This window comes from Ammospiza nelsoni, chromosome 3 (genome assembly GCF_027579445.1).
Source record: "Ammospiza nelsoni isolate bAmmNel1 chromosome 3, bAmmNel1.pri, whole genome shotgun sequence".
Lineage (NCBI taxonomy): Eukaryota > Metazoa > Chordata > Aves > Passeriformes > Passerellidae > Ammospiza > Ammospiza nelsoni.
Window position 1 is genome coordinate 55,388,847 of NC_080635.1, and position 21,608 is coordinate 55,410,454.

Sequence of the window (21,608 nt, forward strand, 5' to 3'; positions counted from 1 at the left end):
AGTTTTTCCATAAAACAGTAATTGAAACAGAAATAAAGCCAAAACCCTTTCTCCTCTCCTATAGAGCTTGAGAAATGCAATATAATGAACCAGATTAATATCCATACAGATATTTACAATATCTTTAACTTCCTAATATTTTCTCAATTTGTGGCAAACTGCTAGCTCAGAAAACATAGTTCAGAATTTTTTATATTTAATAAAGCAAACTGTAAGACTGAACAGGATCACACAGTGGAAAGGATTAGACAATCTTAAATTTAGGTCATGCTCCCCAAGTTGCTTATAATAATTTATTGCTCAAGGTAATAAGTAGATATTCTTTCATCATACTTGAGTTTCCAAGAGACAAGGATTTGTTCTCCTTGTAAACATGAGGTACTTTTTTTCTATCCTTTCCTGTCAAAACCAGTTTTAACCAAAACCTCCTGTAGCTGTCAAAACACAAAGTGAAACAAAAAAGGTTTGTCCAAGCATAAGTGTCTGTCTTCTCAGCTTGAAAGGATCTCCATTAAAACTGTGAAATTATAACCACTTCACAGCTAGACATCCACTTTTAAAATAACTGTTACTACTTCTCACTAATGCTAATGCTAATTGCTGTTGCAAAATATTCTGAATTATTTACATGCTGCTCACATGACAAAAATCAATACATTTCTAAAATGTAGGTATATGAATGCTCTTCACCACCACAGGGAAACGAGAGAAGAGAGACACAAACCCAAGCCACTAATCAGTTTCTTCTGTTTTCACAGAATCACAAGGTTGGAAAAGACCCTCAAGATCATCGAGTCCAACCCATGCCCTAACACAACTAAACCATGGCATCAAGTACCACATCCAGCCTTTTTTCAAACACATCCAGTGATGGTGATGCCACCACCTCCCTGGGCAGACAACTCCAGTACTTTATCACTCTTTCTATAAAAAATTTTTTCCTAATATCCAACCCTTGGTGCAGCTTAAGACTGTGTCCTCTGATTCTGTCAGTTGCTGCCTGGTGAAAGAGACCAACCCCCAGCTGACTACAGCCACCTTTCAGGGAGTTGTAGAGAGAGGTAAGGCCACCCCAAGTCTCCTTTTCTCCAAGCTAAACATCCCCAGCTCCCTCAGCTGTTCTCATAGGGCTCGTGTTCCAAGTCCCTCACCAGCCTCGCTGCCCTCCTCTGGAAATGTTCAAGAAGTGTCTCAATGCCCTCGCTAAACAGAGGGGCCCAGAACAGGACACAGCACTCACAGTGTGGCCTCACCAGCGCCAAGAACAGGGATGACCACCCTGGTCCTGCTGGCCACACTATTCCTGCCACAGGCCAGGATGCCAGTGGCCTTCTTGGTCCCCTGGGCACACTGCTGACTCATGTCCAGCCAGCTGTGGACCAGCATCCCCAGGTCCTTTTCCGCCTGGGCACTGTCCAGCCACACCATCCCCAGCCTATAATGCTGCAGGGGGTTATTGTGGCCAAAATGCAGGACTCGGCACTTGGACTTAAACTTCATCCTCTTAAACTCTGCCCATCCATCCAACCATTCCAAGTCTCTCTGCAGAGCCCTCCCACCTTCCAACAGATCAACCCACGCTCCCAGCTTAGTGCCATCTGCAAATTTACTGATGACTCAATCTCCTCATCCATGCCATCAATAAAAATACTGAAGAGAACTGGCCCCAGCACCGACCCCTGAGGGACACCACTGGTGACAGGCTACCAGCTGGAGGCAGCACCGTTCACCATTACTCTCTGGGCTCAGCCATCCAGCCATTTGCTAATCCAGCAAAGAGTGCTCCTGTCCAAGCTGTGGGCTGCCCACTTTTCCAGGAGTGTGCTGTGGAAGACAGTGAGTTTTGCAGCTCACTGTTCAGCTTCCAGTTGCTCACAGGTAATTACCAAAATGTAATCACTCATCCTGGCTACTGTTTGGCTGGATGTTGTGCAACTACAACTAAACTACTTCTGGGAACATCATAGCACCAGAAACTTTTTGTTTGTATAGTGTTTCTTAGTAGAGTCATTTTGGGTGTTCCTGGTCAGCATTCTCAAGCCCGAAATACTCATCAGTAAAAGCAATTTACAAGTACATGAGCAAATGTGAAATCAGCCTAGATTCAAGAAGCCAAGCTTGTCAATCTAAAAACAGTCCCAGATGGGATTGGCACAGGAGCTCCTTTACCTACAAAACATACAGCTGTAAGGAGGGAGAACCACTGACTCACACAGATACTCACAGGGACCACACCTGACCAGGCCATCAGCTCTGAAATAATCTGGGCCCTAATGGGACAGTTCAAAGTATCAAGGAAGCCATCACACATGGCTGGGAAACAAGCAAGAGTTGCACACAACTGACTCTGAGACATCGGCTGCGTGCAGTCAGATATCCTAGCACCGCTTATCAGGAATATGCCAAAAGCCAACAGGTCAACCTGGGTTGTTGCCAGCATCCTGATACTTTATTCCAGGTAGCAAACAGGCAAATTTAGCATTAAGGACTGATAATTCAAGGGGAAAGGTGGTGGTGGAAAGGTATCAATAAAAAGAGTAAAACAGTACTTCTGCAGAGAGAGACTTTTTGGACAATGGTTACATCTGTTACAGATTTTAAAAGCCATTTTAAAAACACACAGATCCCAAATTTAGTACCTGCAAAAAAAAAAAAAAGAAAAGAAATAAAAATTCTTCAAAAACTATTTTTCCTTAATTGTCTTCAAGATGCTTTAAATTTACTATAAAACACTGCATTCTGAAAAGTGCATCAATTGCACCTCACTGCTGAGGCTGCATTCAATCCCATTGTCTAAGTAATCAAAAAAGATATTAAATAATATCAATCCCAGTGCGGACACCTGCAGGACACCACTTCATACTGGTCTCCTTTTGGACACTGTAGCCATTAATTGCAACTCTTTGGATGCTGACATCCAGCCAGCTCCTTATCCATCAAACAGGCTATCCACCAAACCCACTTTCTCTAATTCTAGGCTGACTAGAGAAGCAAGACTTGGTTGTTGCCTCTCTCATAATGAAAACTTCAGTTTTTCATCCAGCATAGATGATTATTTTAAACATTTGGAATTTGAAGAATAAGGAATTAAAGACACATGCATTATTTTTAAAATCTGTGCTTATATCCTAGTTTAATTTTTCCTGTGCCATCTCCTGGAGATGTTTAGCTAAACCAGTTTGCTCTCTAAGACCAGAGTCTTAGTTTTCTAAGACACTCATGCTCATTTGCAGAAGCTTGCCCTCACATAAAAGAAGTCTTTAAATAAACCAGGAAAAAAAAGGCAACGTGGTTAAATAGTAAAGTCAAGGAAACTCTCTGAAATAAAATGATACACTCGAGAAAATCAGTAGTAATATTCAAAGGCATGGGGAGGAGTGGGAGTGACCATAAACTCTGGCTGGCAATGTATGTGCAAAAGATAGTGCAATCAAGTTTGAGAAACAAACAGGAGAAAGCATGAAAATCAGTGCTTTTCAGAAGAGGGAAGGAATTGCAGATCTACTAAAGTCCTTGTCCTGGACAAGCAGCACTTACAAGAGATAAAGCACTCATAGGAGATAAAGCCCTACAGAAAAAGACACATACATACACCCTTTGTTTTTTTAATCTATACACTAAGGAAAAACTGATCCCACACCAGAATCATCCTGAAGTGTGTTTACAATACGGTAAATAACAAGCTCACAATGTGAAAAATAACAAAGTTTTAGAACAGAACTCCAGAATGCAAGACTTGGTAGCTATGATTCATGAATTCTCATTTAAAGCAGTCTCAAACTTATAGCTCTGAAAGACAGGAAAAGCAACATGAATTTCTGACAGGAGTTCAAGGGGAGAATTAGGAAACAATGGATCAGTTAGGTTAAATGTTAAAAAAATAGCATAAATTACTTCAAAGAAATGTATTAGTGGGGACACAGATAATTCCGTGCAGCTGTTGTAAGGAAAGGCAACATCTCAGTATATTGTTCTTCTCAGAAAGACTCCAGAAGCACAGTGAGAAATCACTAATATAAAACCAACTGGACTACCAAAACACATTTACCAAAGATCTCTCACGAAAGGCTCCCAAGAAACTAAGCTATTCTAAACAGGCCCTTGCATGACAAATGACCCAAACAATTAGTCCTTAAATAAAGCCAGCAAACAATCTGAACAGTCACTTGGTGCAGGGTAAAGGGAAGTCCCAACAGAACCCAGGTGGGTTCTATATTCTGGCTAGGACAAAGTCAGACTCTCAAAAGTTGGAGAGGCACATTGGTGACACTACCAAGTAGTAAATGCACAGGAAGTAGTGGACACTGGCTTTGAAGCTTGAAGCTATCGCCATTCAGCAAAGAGATCTGCTGATCCATGAGAGATGGCACTCTAGATATCAAGTCAAGAGCAAACCAGAAAAATCTCAATAGTAAATGCAGTAAATGGACATTTGGATCTACATTATTTAGGCAACAGTGATAACCTACAGGGCACTCTCAACTGTACAATCTCCAAAGCTGGCATGAAATCATCAGGGATAACTAAAATTGTGGAGAAGCTTTCAAGTGAAGAACAAAGGTTCCTCAGTTGGTGAACAGGATTACTAAGGAGAGGCATATGCCAATACAACCTCAGCACTGAAGATCAATTGGGAAGGATCTTCCTCACCCAAGGAGCACACCATATGAGATGAGCAGGGAGTATGCAAGAGTCCAGTTGGTGGATGTGGTTCCAAACTGCCCAGTGTGGTTTTCCTTAGCCTGCAAGGACAGCTCTGGCATGCCTCAGAGGGAATTGACTCAGAACCTAAACTGTCACCATGAGCTTGCTAAGTCTGTGCCCTGATACCATAATGAAACCCACCCACTCTTTTAAATAACTGTATAAATTACAGTCAGCTATCTCTATGATAGTATAAAATGTTGCTCTCTATTTAAAAGGTCTTATGCAAATGAAGTTCGAGCCTTATCACATCAAGCAGCTGCATTTTCTTCACAGTAGAAATACAATTCTTTTTAGAGGGTCGAAAGTGAAACACTGTAATCTTCAAGTGCCAGGTAAAGCCATAAGTTTCAGACATTTTGAAACAGACTAGTTCATATTTACAAGCTGGCAGAACAAAGAAAGGGAACAGACAGAAACCAATATGTAAACTTAAAAAATAACACTAAAGCTGAACTACCATATGATTATGAAAAAAAATCTTCCTTTTACTAGCCACTTACTGCTTTTCTGGATATACATCAACCCATATGAAACATTTGCTCAAAGGCAAAAACTGATCAGTATCTTTAAATGTCTGATTACTACTAAAAGATATTTGAATACCAATTAAAAGTTTTTTCTAGTTATCTTCCTAAGTTTCATGTTACAGATTTGCAGAGTGAAAGTATTTGCACCATTTCGTATATGAAAACCCAGTAAGTACAAACATTTACTGTTGAAATCTGAGGCATTGTTGTGGAAAGCACCACATTGTGTGGAGTCTCTTTTTAAAATATGCATTGAGAATTTCTCTCCAAACACTGAACATTTATCACCTGTTGATGATGTACATGCATAATAAAACCTAATTTGAAAACCACCCTACAAGTTGATGGATCAATTTATTTTTCTTATTCATTTAGTAACTGATTTTACAGCAGAAAAGAGAATAGGCTGATTTCAATCAACCCAAAATTTATCTCCCATCTATCCTACCATCTAGAGAGAAGAAACAGTCTCCTGATATTTGCCCATAAAAGAGCACTGCTCCAGTGATCTATGTATTGACCCAAGAGTCACTCTGACACAAAGACTCTCCTAAGCAGTCACCACAACACAAACACAACATCTGGGAGAATGCTGCTTCAGTCAAAGTAGAGTGACTTAAAATAAACTGAAAGGTTAAACTCTGATTAAAAAGAAAAACAACAACAAAACTGCAAATATACTTTAAAATTTATACAAAGCTTTGTTTTGTACTGTCCGTTCTTGAACTATGGCATATGACTCAGAAAATTAAAGCTGAAACATTTTCTGTCTAAATGTAGATGGCAAATGGCATTATCACACAAGGACAAGGAAGGAACAAAGACTAAAATTCTACAGAATGGGGAGGGGGGGGGAAACAAGAGAGGATGAGGCAAGAGTTACACAATCAGTGCCAAGTCACAAGGAGTCTGACTGGTAAGGTAAACCATTCTCAAACTGTTAGCCCAGGTTTTGAAAAAACAAGTGTTAAATAATTAAGTCAGAAAGAGCATTAATGCATGATTCCTGTATGACCTTTTGGGAATAATTTTATTTTCCTCTAGGAGAAAAAGCATAGCCAAAGTTAAGAGAATACTTTCAAGTTGCTGTAAAAAATACCAGTGTTTTTTTCAAGACAGCACACTTAACAGCAGCATACATTTGATTTCAATGTAAATGAACGTTTAATGATCACTTTATACTAGGAACCTGTGGACAAGACTATTCTGCCTGCCTCAAGCATTCTAGATGACTGAACACGCTCAGCTCCAAATACACTGCCAACAATACAGGAAACTACAAAATAAAAATTAACATTAATCTTCTCAACCCATTTAAGCTAAAGAAAACACCAGATAAAATTTACAGTGTATTTGTGGGGGGAAGTTGTTTCACTGGTTTCCTGTATGATGATTCCATCCAACCATGTCCTACACACGCTGGCATTTTCATAATTAGGTGGGGGACAATCAATAAATCTTTGATAGAAATATGCATGTTTAATTAAATGCTTAATATAAATCACAGGGAAGACCTCAATATGAATGGCACCTCAGGGACAAAGTGAGTAGACAAAGATATACATGCTACAAATCCTAATCTTGTCTCAATGAAAGCAATTCCTAGGGTCATGTTCTTGCAAAGTAAGAATCAGATGACAGCCAAATGTCCATGTAAAGCACATAACAGCTTATTACACAGACAGCATTAGAATTCTTAATATGCTCAAAGTAATAGTGCTAAAAGTGGTTTCTAAGACTATGTCTTTCCTACAGAAATGCACATCTGTGTATCAGGACCAGGCCAGCAATTAAAGCCAGTTAATTATATTCACAAATCTGTATTTTCCTCTATCTGATAAAACAGTACAATTATTTGTACAGCAAAAAGTAATGATGGGAGAGCTAAGGCACTCCATACAAGGCAATATTCCAGTGTACATAAAGGTCAACAGCATTGTTAATACTCATTTTCCCCAATATAATTTTAAATAAACCAAGTCTTCTTTCCAAATTTTTGGGGAAAAAATACAGACTTGCTCGAAGATCTAATGAGCTATAAAAAGTACATGTTGGGTTTGGGGAGAAATGCAAAAGATCAGGTTGATGCTATAAATAAAGCAGTGAATTTCTGCTCTATATTTTTCTCTTTAATTCTGTTAAGAAAAGTAGTCTTCAGGAAAAGCCCTACCAAAAGTCAGGGAATTTATCAGCACATTTCAAATTTTCATCATTCACTATCACAAACAATATTTTTATGATTACAATCGTAACGAAAGAAGTACTTAAAAGTGAAATCTACTGTAAATACCCATAAAAAGCAAACTCTACTGCACACAGCTGTAGTTTACAAGGCAGTACTACAGGCTGCTAAGCTACAGCCTAAAGCTTCTCAAGTGAAGACCAGACATCATGCACATGAGCTTTCATCCCCCGAGGATGGGCAGTCGCTTACACAGCAAGTTACTACACACATCCGTGGAAGCAATGGCACACTGCACTTCTACAAAGCCCAGCACTTAATTCCAACATCTTTCAGTGCTCTTATTCAAGAGGCAAAAGAGCCAGACAGCTGTTCCTGTACCAAAATTTTGAATACAAAAGAGAAAGCAGTACTAATTTTATTAAAATTTTAAAAGCTTCATAAATAATATATCCCTTTTTTTATACCTCTGCCACATCCTATAAAGACAAGAAGAGCAGCTAGGAAATAATTTTTCATATAATTTTGCCATATAATTTTAAAAGGCTTGAAAGATGTGAACAACTCTAGTCTCATGAGATACAAAGGAACAGATATTCACAGAGACAAATCTCTGCAACACTGATACAGCAGCTAAGGGAATAAACATTTTGATGCTGATAGACCAGGACTCAGCCCATCTCTTAAGCATGAGATAATGACCAGTGTGAGGGATATCAGTTACAAATCCCTCTACAGAAATATTTTTGAACTTTTCTCTGCCTGCTACCAGGATACAACATTAAAAAGACATCAAGTAATGACATGACACTAACCAGACATCATACATACTAACAAGTATCTGCAATTTCAATGCAGAAAACCCAAAATAAATAGTTAGAAGTCAAGCCAAATACATACTATCTTAATAAATCAGTTTAATTTATTTCATATTTCAATAGCATTAAAATAAATAAAATCCAATTGGAAATACAGAAATAGTCACTGAATTGCTTACTAAATATTAATATCAACACACAGTAGAGAACAAGAAAAGAGTATTGTTATTTATTGCTAAAAAAAAAAGACACTTATCAACAAATTTCTATTAGGTTATATTTTATACACTTTCCTGAAATTAAATTTCTTGGCAAAGTTACTCAAAGTGCATGCCCTGATCTCTCAGTGAGTAGGATTTTAACTTGATGCTGAGTAGGACCTACCTGTGAGAACTGTTATTCAAAACCTGTCAGCACTTTGTTACCCTCAGAGCTGAATGTAAATGTTAAAATATATACCGTACATGTGCATGCAGGATGACCAGAATGGCAGATACTCCTTCCAGCATACGGTATTTAAGTTTGTAAAAAAAAAAAAATTCTATTCTTTCAGTTATCAACCAAGATGAATTGCCAAAATTCAACATTAAAAAAGTATAGAACAAGTGGGTTCCAGGACAACAGCCACTCCCTTAATACAACTGTTTTCATAAACAAAGCGCATGACACATGGTTTTAATTAGGAAACATTAAAAAATAGTGCATTTTCTTGATATCTAAGTGCATGTTCTTAAAAAAATTTTTAAAGCAACCAACAACACTCATGACAAAAACTCAGCCTCTCTCTACACATCAGCTGCATTATACACTATTTATGTTTAAAGAGGGCATTTAAATATTCATGCCAGCTACTACACAAGCAACTAAGTGAAGTAGGATGCAAAGGTAACACAGCAGTCCCTCAGCCCATCAGACACCAGCTCATGAAGTCAGGTGTTACCACTGCTGCACTTGTCTAGTGCTTCTCCTACTTCTTTTGTCTTAAGAAAACACAACTATGACTTTCAAGTTTACTGAACCTAAACAATTTGAGATGGAATGACAAAATTCCATTTTAGTTTTTACATTTCTGACCCACCAGCCCATTTACCATTTTCTTTAAACCCTCACCATTACTCCTTTCAAAGAAAGCTTCAAAGTACTCTTAGTACAGTCTGCTTTGTACAAATATGAACATAAAACCGGAATGTAAAGAAACTACCTGGATTTGGCTCCACTTTCCTGAACTCCACACAACTGCAAAACAGATGCTTACTTCATATAGTCTCTAGAACATGCTCCACTTGCTCTTAGGCATTTTTAAGTCATCAAACACAATTCCCCTTTTTCTCTTCAGAGTAACTTGGGGTGTTTGCTGCATGGGAACAAAAAGCTTAGAAAGACCAAAATGGACCAAATGAAATAGGTAGGTGAGAGTGAGCACTTCACCAATGCCTGAACTCCCAATCACAGAAAGGAAGATTGACAAAAAATCCAGTTAAGAGTATCACACAAGGAAACAAGGAAAATAACAGAAGCATTTCACTTCAAGCAATTTTCTCATCTTTCCTGCCATACGGCTAATTTCCATCACTAACATTTTATCATTATTATATAGCTAATTCTAGATCAAGAGGAAAATGGATCAGCTTCTGCCACAATGTCAATCTTCACAGATATCCAGATGTGAGCTTGGGGGCTGCTCACACTGGAGAAGTACCCTCTGTCCTTGTTGTAATGCACTAGTTTGGTAAAGTATGGCACAATGCAGTTAAAAGCCTCAGAGAAACCTAACTACAATCATACCTCTACAATTCTGAGATATGAAATATAGGAACAGATCTTAAACATTTTGAAAATCAGACTCACACATTTTCTCTGCCAACTGTTTTTAGAACTCATGACAAAATCTGTCTTGTGTTGATTTCAAAATATCTCCTTGGATATAGTTTAAAACCCCTGCATTCACAATGAAAGTTAATGATTCAAATTTTTTTTAAAATGTAATCCAGTCTGTACTGGATTGGATTTCTCCAACCAATACACTTGTCATATAAATAGTCTTCATTTCCTGTTAAGTGCTTAAGTGCTCCACTTCACTCTTGTGAAAATTAAGCAGCAAGTGGTTACTACTACACATCTGGTAACAAGTTCTGAAGATCAACATGTTATCTGAAGCTATTAATTTTCATATGAACCAGCTGTGGTTTTTAATACATATGGGAGATTTGGTATTCTGAAAGAGTCTGATTTGATTTGATTTGGTCAGGTCTTTCCACTGGTTTCCAACAATCTGGTTAATATATTCTAAGCTCTTACCCTATGAAAAAGCCAAAAACATTTATAAGTATGAATATTTCTCTTTTTAAAACTGCAATCACATCACTAGCAAAATATTAGAATCGTATTTTTATCTATCATACTGATTTCTAAATTATGCACTGAGAGCTCCTTAAAGTCCTGCTACAAGGCCAACATTTTTAAACCAAGAGTTTTATAGTGAGAGCAATTTACAGTATTTTGCACTTTACAGAAAAAACAAACAATAGAATAATAGGGGTGGAAAGCAAAGAATGCACATAATTAATTCTACTTAGGATTTTGAAAGTAACTAATAAATACTGAAGATGGAGAACAAAAAAAAAAGTATGGAAACCTTCAGCACTCAACTCTAAACTAATTATTTGGAAACACTGAGCTCTAGACTGAACCACTCAAGATGATGGATCTTCTAAATTACCTTTCCCAAAAATGCATGCTATTTCAATAATAAATTTCAATTCAAATACATAAGACAGCTATTCACCTCCTTGCATAAAGGCAGTGCACCTTGTTCAGCTGTTATAATTTTTTATAAAGCACTATTTACTTCAATCTTTCAAAACTAATGTTATAAACAGTATGTTATAATAAAGAAGCTCAAGGCTACAAAATAGGTGGCTTCAACCTCTCAGGTGTTGCTACCCTCCACTTTTTACTGCTCAGCCACCATCCACCCAAACCACCATTCCTTGCTCCTGGATCTTAGCTCTACCACCCTTCTTTGGGGCACATCTTCTTTTGTGCCTTCATTTTAAATGAGAACCAGAACACTCTCTGCCAACCCTCAAAACTATCAACAGCAGACACATTAACAAAGGTGCCAAGCCTCATTTTCCACACGTGTAGTTTAGTAAACTAAACACATGCATTATATTTCTGAATGTCAAAGCACCAGCCACTCACTCATATAACCAGGGACAGGAAAAAAGAAAAACCTCATACAATCAAAGACTGTACCCAGTAAAACCAGCTAAGTTATGCAAGTAAACTCTGGCAAAAAGAAGTGGAAGCAAAATAAGTTGTTGTATATCCATAGTAATCACCTTTGTACAAATGCCAGCTCACTCCCCAAAAGCCTAACAGCAGAAACAGCAGGTTATTACAAGAAATATGCACTTCTAGTAGGGGTAAATCTGATAGAGAGAGGGTCACAGTGACAATGCACTAATTTCTTCTTATTTCCTCCAAATGTTAACATTTTAAATTCTACTTATAAAAATGTCTCCTTTTGGTCAGTACATATGGCAAGAACAGGTAAAATAAGTACTAGTACAGCAGTAACTGGACATTGTGTTTTTGCCTCAAAGAACATGTACCCTAAAGTGAAGAAGCAACTCCTGAATAAGGTTAATAAAATTACCTACCCAACCACAGCTGTGTCAGTGCTCCTGAGAAATACTGCAGAAGGTAGCTCCAAAGAATTGAAAAAATGGAAGAATAGAAATACACGTACAACTTACAAAAAGTTCCAAACAGGAACAAGGACTAATATTGTTTGGAACTTTTTTCAGAAGTTGTTTTTGGTTTTGAACTTTCAAAGCCAAGGTCACTGAACTCTGACTACACATATGAACAGCCAATTATGCACCTCTGTCCTGGGCCTCACAATGGAATTACACCAGTGAGCCATGAATGTGGGCTGTAACCAAGGCTGAAGGAGCCACCCGGGATGAATTTCTTTGGTGGCTGTCCAGAGGTAAAATGATGAATTCATTTCACAGACAAGAAAATAGAAGACCTCCTCCTAAGTGAAAAAACATGGGAGTAACTTAAGTACCTTAAAGTATTTTTTAACCTGCCTTACCAAAAAGTTCTGTTCTGAATGGCTTTTTTCCCATAAGAAAGCCATCTGGATTACCAGACTCCACTTCTACAACTGCCATAGGAAGACACACTGTTAGTCACAGAATGGTTTGGGTTGGAAGAGAATTTAAAGGTCATCCAGTTCCAACCTCCCTGCTATGGGCAGGGACACTTTCCACTAGCCCAAGTTGCTTTAAGTCCCATCCAACTTAGCCTGTAACACTTCCAAGGATGGGGCACAGCTCGAATAGTGGCATATTCAAACAAGACTTGTTAAGATAATTTTAAGTACTCTGTCAAAGACTGTAGCCCCAGGTATAATCTTGGTAAGCAGATGACAATCAAATGATCTGAAGGTGTAAGAGTTCAAAAGGGCATTTGTTTTAAACTGCAAAATGGCTTGCTGCTCTCTAAATGAGTAGCAAGTAGGATCAGTACTTGTAACTATCCAGTTACAACTCCAGAGAGTTTGCAGCATCTGGAGATCTACTCAACTGCTCCAGGCTCACAAGGATCTGATCTAGATCACAGTTTAAGAACAAATTTAAAGTCTATGTATCTAAGACTGAAAACCTATCAATGTCTGTCCTATACTGTTTCACTAAAGAAATTAGGTTCTAGAGCAAGACATGCACCAAAATAAAACCAAACCCTAACATTTCGGGCCTTTAACACACACTTGCATGAGCATGTCTTTACAAGACCAGAAGTCAAGTTTCTGTGGCTAATGAAAATCAAAGGTCAGATCAGTCTTCGAAAGTGTGATATTAAAACTGTAAATATTTATTCAGCACCATGGAGACATTTAACCAGGTGAACATCAATTTAATATTTACTGTATCTTGAAGAGAAAAGAACTTTCCCTACAGTCTTAAAAAAATCATTGAGAGCCAGCAAAGTTCAATTCTTGCTGGGAAACAACAGAGTAAAATACTTACATTTCACTGACACTGCTCCTAATGCTCCTGACAGTAAACAGGAAACTAACAAATTCTTGTTAGTTTGCAACATATTTTGTTGCATCTTAAGGGAATTCGTGTAAATATCCATGCTTTTTTTTTTTTTTTTTTGAGAAACACTACAGGATTATACAGCCAACTAAAATGGAAGACGTTTTTCACATCCAACCCAGAGGTTAAGAATGAAACACAGAAACAACTTTTCGTCTGCAGATGCACGTATCACTTTTTCTTCTGACAAAAGACAAAAGTAAACCAGAAGTTCACATCCCAATTTGTTAGACTATAAATGAGGCAGCAGATAAACAAAAAAGAAAGTTTTAAACTTATCACAGCTGCAGAGTCCTTTGAACAGCAGAGGATATGAAAGAAGGCAGTACTCTAAAATATAGTGACAGACAAAACAGATAGAGGTTGTGCCATTGTCACAGCAGCTAGGAAAAAAAACCTGTAGATGTTTCAGGTGCTTCAGCCAACATGAAACATGCAGCAGAATCCAAGAAAAATATCTTGACAGGTAGTAGCTTATGTGTCTTCTCACTGTTTCTCAATATAACTGTTAGTATCTACTTTTACTAATCAAAGCCCTGGCTGCTCATTTTATAGAGAATCCCTTTTTTCCCCACTTTCCCCAGCTATTCAGCATCAATCTCTATTTAGCATCTCCATGAGGCATACCATTTAGCATTTTTTAGCGTCAACTGGCATTCTTTCATGAAAAACCCGCCTCGTTGACTTAGAATACGCCATTTAAATAAGGTAGTCTGAAATAGAATATTTAGTTTAGCCTTCTGTATTTTTATGCACCCATATTCCAATGTTCAGTATTTAAGATGTGGGTCATTTCCAAGGGTCACATTTCTGAAATTGTAGGCCACTGAACTGTTCCTCACTGACTCTCAAAATACACCCTCCAAAGAATTGTCATGATAAAGGTGGACAACATAAAATGAAGCACAAATAAAGTATAGAGACAACAGCATTACCAGTAAATGATCAGTGTCTGCCACATCTCTATCTCTGATCAATTTCAGAATGACAAGTGAACCCAAAAGCAGCAACAGCCACTTTATGCATCATCTTACTTGACTCTCAAAAGCATAATGCACACCAGAAGCTCAGTGTATTTTATGATGAACTATGCAAAGAGAACCATTTTAATTGTCAATAACGGCTCAACACCAACCTAGCAATGCTGCAGAAGTTTTAATTATGACTCTCACACCCTAGGAAAGACACGGCAACCCACACCACTCTTTAAACAAATCGTAATCACTACCTTAACCTTACAGCACTTTGTGTGCATCCCACTTTAAGATGGCAGATATTCCAGGTCTCCATGATGACACTTCAGTTTTCTATTCAATTCCCTTGTATGAAAGTATCAGCACCCAACTGCACAGACAAGAGAATCTGAGCTTTTCATTCAAGCACACAAGGCGTTTGTGAAAGGAATCAGAAGACACAACTTTCTTGTTCCTGAGTTTCAAGGGACCAACTCTGCCTTATTCTATGTTACTCTTTTAAAAAATATATAATTGTCCTTTTCTCAATTGCCTCTCCAATGCCATAATATACTGCATTGCCTGACAAATACAAATACAGCTGAAATTTGTGGCACTGGACAATAACAACTATTGTGCACTGGATTCAACAATGTAAATTCCAAATCTAGATATGCTATCTAACTCTCCTGAGTAGGTTTTACCACTACTGACCTTCTAAATGGCTGTAAATCAAGGATGCAAGCACCAGTCTCAGCTACTCAAAATGAAAACAATATTCAATTATTTGACCAAAGCACTCAAAGCTTATGCAGGAGCTATTTTTGGGTGTTTTTTTTTAAAGAGAATGCAAAACCAAAAACATCAGTAAACATCATGAACAGCAAGACTTGATGAAGCTCATACATGATGAGATATGTGCCTGTATGTGAGTAAAGATATTGACAAACTTTAAATTATTAGAAATGCTATGTTTAATTGAACCAGATCAGTGAACTACTACTTTTTAAAAGAAATAAATACCTAAGTTGAGTTTGCTCTGTCTTTTCAAGATTCCTATTATTTAATTCTTACAGATGCAGTTAGTATGGCTAAACAAAGCACAACTTCAAATATTCAGTTTGTATTGCACTTAAAAATGAATTTGTGATCTCCATTCCCCCTAAAATAAATTACAATCCTGTGACTATTTGACTTCAAAACTATTTATATTTATTCTACATGTTAACACAGAAATAAATTTTAAAATAATTAAATGTGTTTTAGAATTAAAACATCCATTGCTCTTCTTTTTCCACACGGTCTTCATATTACAAAGTGAAAAATAATTTGGCTTGCCACTGCAAAAAGGACAAGTATAGCAAGAAAACTCTGTGCAGTATAGCTCCACTCAAAATTAACTTCAAGACCAGTACCTGAAAGCAACATGACAATGGCCAGCTAGAGTTGATGATGACAGCAGGACTTTAACACTGAACAAATGTAACAAATACTGAATTTTAATTATATACTTCTGCAATTAAATCACTGTCATCTAAGCACTTTAACTGTGACGATACACATGCTTGCCTCCAGTCCATTTCAAGTCCTCTTTAACAAAATACGCGTTATAGAACATATAGAGAATTTTAAATACTTGACTCATTTTCTTCTGTCAGGACCTGTTCTTGAATATGATTTTGTGCTTTTCTGAAAAATCTCAGGGCCTAAACTGAGGCCTGGAGGAAAGTGGCTCTGCAGTGGTAAGCCTTGGTGGTGCCAACTGTAGCAAATGATAAACTCTGTGGTACAAAACATCACCAATTACCTCAACTCTACACTACGTCAGTCATCTATTATTCCAATTTCCAGTTGCCAAACAGTTTTAATCAAATAGTAAAATGTCAACCATTACATGAAAACAATCCTGAGCATGTTTTATTTAGGAGCTTGACTATTTCTCAGCTTTAAATTTACCTTTCCCAAGACTTAAAATGTTAGGGCTAATTTTATATGTACAAGGTACAGCACAGACAGTACTACCAGACATTGAACAGCTTTCCACAATAGCCTCCATTATTACTGTTCAAATAAACTTGGAATTCTTCTTTCTAATCAAATTAATGACAAGCCCATTCTAAGCACTTCAATCCTGACTGCCATGTAGCATAGTCACAATACAAGATATTGCTCAGCTCATGTACAATTCTGGAGTTAGCTGTACTCCCTAGATGGATAGCTGCCTTTATTTTAGCTTCACTGCAGAATCCAAACACAACTCCTTCCTTTAAAAAAACCAAACAAAAAAATCAACCTGCAAACTTGAGTGTTTAAATGTATTGAAATTCTCCTTCTAAAGCATCATCTGGTTTTCACCAGTAAGTTACATAAACTGTTGTAAAATCATTAACTGAATGCAAACTGCATAAGAAAAAGTATGGTAAAAGTTTTTATACTATTTACTCTGTCCCATCTGCTGCTAAATTTAATTTACATCTATTTTAAGCCAAAAAACTCTAAAACAGGACTCAGACGTCAGTTCTGGAGTTTAACATGACCTTAAAACATAATATAAACAAAGAACAGGGCTTTACAAGTAATATTTACAACCAATATTTTGTAAATGAATCAAAACTATTTAAGAACAGCAATAAATAGACTCATACACTTTAGCTAATTCACATATTTAGTGATCATTTCACAGTTCTAAATTGCAAAGTGTGTATAGGCAAATTCAACCAGAGAAAATGACAGAAAGTTAAATTAAAGTTCAGTTCTGTACTGGGTACAGAGGTGTTAAGAGTGGCTAGCAATGACACATGGGATTCTTTAACTGTAGCAAGTCTGGTACCATTTACTTCCAGGATCAGGGTTTGTTTAGTCATGGCATCTTTAAAACCTTCCCATCATTGTAGCCCAGCATTCAAATACAGAGGTCAAATCAGACATACTGTCTATTTATACCATAGCAGGTAAGTTGGTTAAAATGACACTGTCAGATCTGCATTTTCTTTTCCAAGAACCTACTGTCTACCATTTTTAAGCATTTAGAAAATCTAAGGCATAATCTAAAGCTCTCCTCTTCAGCACAGCTGCCACCTTAAGTCTCAGACTTATTTTTACAGTACTTATACCCAAGTGCTCAGCAGGTCAGTCAGAAGCTGTTTTTCAACATGAAGAGGAAGACTTCTGCTCCTGCTGATAGGTATATAGCAGGAAAATATTCTGAACAACTTATGGTCTTCTGGTTTTGTGACCAGATTCTTCCTTTTCTCTGCATAACAATACAGCACATGTACCAATCAAGTAATAACATAGGAATAAAATTTTATAGCGTTTATTTTCTTCTAGTGGCCACTATGTGCTTATTATTCTACTTAAGAATTCAAATTGCATAAAGTGCAACATCTAGAACTGCACATCTAGGTTAGAGCTGTACAAGTGTTACTGGAGAGTACCTGCTCATTTTAGAAATCTATCTTACTGTGCTCGTAGAAACAACTACATGGTTGCCACACTGTTCCACCACAGGTCAAATGAAACAGCATTACTTAAAACTATTCAAACTGTACTACATCCCTGCTGGGACTAGCGAGAGAGCAACTGGGAGCTTCAGTATGAGAGCAGTCTCTAGAAGTATACATTGTAACGAATGACGATACTATCTAAGGTCAACATAAGTTAAAAACTACTTTGTAAAATGTAGGACGTGGTAAGAAAAATGTGTATTTGTTTTTCTTGCTCGTACATTAACTTCAAAATACAAATGATACTTTCATAATGACAGAAACAAAGAGTTGCCACAAGAACAATCTTGCAATAAAATAAACATTGGCTCTCAGCACAAAAGAGAAGCCAGGTGCAATATGAACACCTCAGCCCATATGTGTGTATGTATGTATGTGTTCTTGGGTTCCATAGCCTGCTCTCTGCACAGTGCTTCAGTGCAAGATCTGAGCTCTGTGCAGCATGTAGGGAATGTCTGACTCCATCCCGACCACTGCGAATATACGACTCAAACACGGAGACGAACCTCCAATGCCTTTGTATTCCTTTACCCAGATTTAAAGCTTAGCAGCAAGAGGTGTTAAAAGTGCGCGCTGGCGAGGTTCGGACACACACGCGAGGAGGAAGAGGGTGGCAGGAGAGACGAGGGAAGGCGTGGAAGGGCACAGTCCCCGTGCCCGGCGAGCCTGGACCCCCCGCCGCCCAGCGCAGCCTCCTCGGCCGCTGGCTGAAGTTGGCCGGGCATCACCCGCCCCAGCGCAGGCCAAGCGCAGGGAAGAGACCTCCTTCTCCTCCTCTTCCTCGGTCTCCTCACGCGTCCTCCTCTTCCTCCAGCCCGCCGCCAGATCTATTCTTCCCCTTCAGCCGCCCCCAGCTTCACGGCGGAAGAAGCTGGGGGGGAGGGGGATGTCTCCATTACCCTCTCCACCCTCCCGCTTCCCAGGGACGGCGACAACGGCCCTTTCCCGCCCGACGCGGGGGGAGCCCTGGGCCGGCCTGCGGGAGCGCTCCCGCACCCCTGGGCCTCCCGGAGCTGCCCCAGATCCCGCAGCTTCCCCACTGCGAGGAGGGGGCAGGGAATGCGCCAGGCCCGGAGCCCCGCCCGCTCCCCGGCCCCGAGGAGGGGAGGCCGCCGGCAGAGGGTTACACACCTCGCTGTTAAAGGCTTTCACAGCCTCCATGTCGCGGCGGAGGCGGGAGCCGGGCGGCTTCTCTCCGCTGATGGCGGCCGCGCCGGGCCGGGCCGGGCGGGGGCAAGTCTCGGTCCGTGCGTGCGTGCGCTCCTCGCTCAGGGGCCGCCCGGCCTCCTCTCCATGGCGGGTGGCGCAGGGGGCGGGCGCGGGGGGACGCGGGCCCCGGTCGTTTCCGTCTCCTCCTCGCCCCGCTTCCCGCCCGGCGGCGCCGGCGTTCCCTTCCCTCTCTCCTTCCCTCCCTCCCGCGCTCGGCTCCGGGCGGCCGCGCCGGCAGGAGATGGAGGAACAACGCGCGGCGGCTGCGGCGCGGGCGCCAATATGGCGGACACGCGGGGGCTCCTCGCAGTGCAGCGCCGGAGCGGCGCAGGCGGCTACAGCGCCCCCTGCCGGGCAGCGCCCGCAGCGCCGTGCCGCACGGGCGCTGCTGGGATGGCGCCGCGTCCGCCCCGCCCGCTCTCCTCCCTCTGCTCCGCCTCCCGGAGCGGGCGGCGAGGAAAGGGTTACGGGAACGAGGTGTTAAATGCCGCTCGTTTCGTCACCGGAGGGCAAATCGAGGAGTTCCTGAGGCGCCCTTTTCGCCGTTTCCACATCCCCGAACCGTTCGCCTCCTCACGCCCGGGCCGCTGAGCCTCCCTCTCTCCGCAGCAAGGCCCGCCGGCGAAACTGGGAACGGCATGCAGGCTTGAAAAAAGGCAGCGGGAAAAAGAATCAGCGAGGCGTAGGAGGGCAAAACAATTCTTAATTCGATAAGCCCACTGGCAATCAGTACTATTTTTCAAGAGGAAAGGCGAAAACCCAGGTAATCGTAATGCAAATCAGTCCCAAGCCTCAGTGCACTTACTGCATGAATATTACAACTCAACAATTCCACACCAAAAAGTCTCCAAACCCACCAACAGACGTTAAGGCATTTCTGTTTGACTAACCGGGCATCTTGTCAGGTTAAGTTTCGGCTAGAGCTCACTTCCCCGTGCCCCCAGCACCATGCCAGACCGGCCGAGCACCTGCCTCTCCCTGAAGCACAAACACTTTCCTTAGCTGAGAAATCCCAGCAGGAGCAGCTCTGTCAAACAGGAGGACTTTCTTCCAGGGCACAGATTTTTGTTCCCTCAAACACAAAACCACCGCATGACTCACCTTTGCTAGGAAGAGCCTCCAGGGTCTCAGAAGCACTGAAGAGGAAAACTTAGGTTTGTCTTTTGTTGTTGCTTTTCCCTGCTTGGTTATGTCCTTTCAACTCTACTGACGCAGTAGAGATATGACAGTTCCCATCTGAATTGCATTCCATTATTTCCAGCCACAGCTCTAGGTAAGGCTCTGGATGTGCCTTGATGGTCTCCAAAGTGCCCCTCAGGCTGGAGCCACAAAGACTCTTCATGGACAGCGAAAATCCCTCTTCAGGCCTGAGTCAGGGACTTCAAACTCAAGTGGGCTTGATTCAACAAACAAGGGTAACATAAATTAAGATAAACCCAACACTGGAGGGAGACCTGGAATCCTACAGCTCCATTCTTACAGGAACAAGAGAAATTACTAAGTCTTTTTATAAAAGGAATTGGAAGTTCCTCCCATCTTACCCCCAACAGTCTTACTTAAGAAAAAAAGCCCATCTCTAGCAACCAGCCTTGCTGCAGCATCAGGCCACCACGAGGGTCAGGAAACAAGAGCAAATACCTTGCTAGCATGAGAGGACTCTGTCTGTTCAGACTGAAAAAAAGCCCAGATGGCCATGGAGTAGGAAGGACACCCAACGCCTGCAAAGTAAAATGTCTGACTAAGGCTCAATGGCGTTTGATTGTTTTTAAACAACTGAATAAAATTCTTTGCAGACCTCCTACACAGCAGGAGGTCAAGAGGTAGTAGTCTTCATTTAAAGCAGGGGAGTTTCTGACACAACCCAAGAAAAATGTTTTGGTTGTGAAGATGGCCAAGCAGTGGGGTAGGTGTTCCAGACAGGCTGTGCAGTCTCTAGCCCTTTATGAAGTTCCTTGGGATAAGGACCTTAGTAGGCTACTCAGAGATCACAGCCTGACCCTGCTTTGAGCCAGAGCCTGGACTAGCCAGGCTCCCCAGGTCCCTTCTAATCTGAGTGGCACTGATACTCTACCAACTACAGCGTTCAGCGCTGCCTTCTGGCAGCCCCTCTTCACAGGTGATTCAGGAGAAGTACACTAGGTTTACCAGGAGGGACAAGGCCTCTGTTTCTCTTTCAGGTTTTGTTTTATTTGGGGCTTTTAAAATTTGTTTGGGGGTTTGGTTGCTTTTCTGTTTTTGTTGGGTGGTTTTTTGTTTTTTTTTTTTTTTTTTTTTTCCTGTGGGAGTTAAGAGTAAATAAAATATGAAGAGACAAAACTCAATTCAAATCATTGTGAAAGCTTTACAGGGTACTCATTGTACTACAAGAGTAACTGCTGTAACTATTTATCTTGTACTCCTCTGGAAAGCTTACTGAAATACTGCAGTTACAAACAGTCCTCCAGGATCTGCTAATTTCCCTTTTAGGTGAAATTGAAGCAAGCCTAGTTTTCCCTAGCAAAATGGATGGAATTCCACACTGCAGAAACTTTTTAAACAAGGTTCTGAAATTGACTTCAAAGTGATCACAAACTCCCACTCAGTTGCTTTTCA

At 40.2% G+C, this 21,608-nt stretch overlaps 1 protein-coding gene across 2 annotated transcripts in view; it reads right to left on the bottom strand.

Moving 5' to 3' along the window:
- The window catches only part of SCAF8 (SR-related CTD associated factor 8), an 87,972-nt gene extending 68,741 nt beyond the window's left edge, over positions 1 to 19,231 (bottom strand). For both annotated transcript variants that reach the window (XM_059469057.1, XM_059469056.1), the window contains exon 1: positions 18,939 to 19,231. In XM_059469057.1, the coding sequence (XP_059325040.1) occupies positions 18,939 to 18,968 (30 nt within the window). In that variant the 5' untranslated portion in view covers positions 18,969 to 19,231. The remainder of the gene's footprint in view (positions 1 to 18,938) is intronic.
- Between the last annotated feature and the right edge of the window lie 2,377 nt (positions 19,232 to 21,608).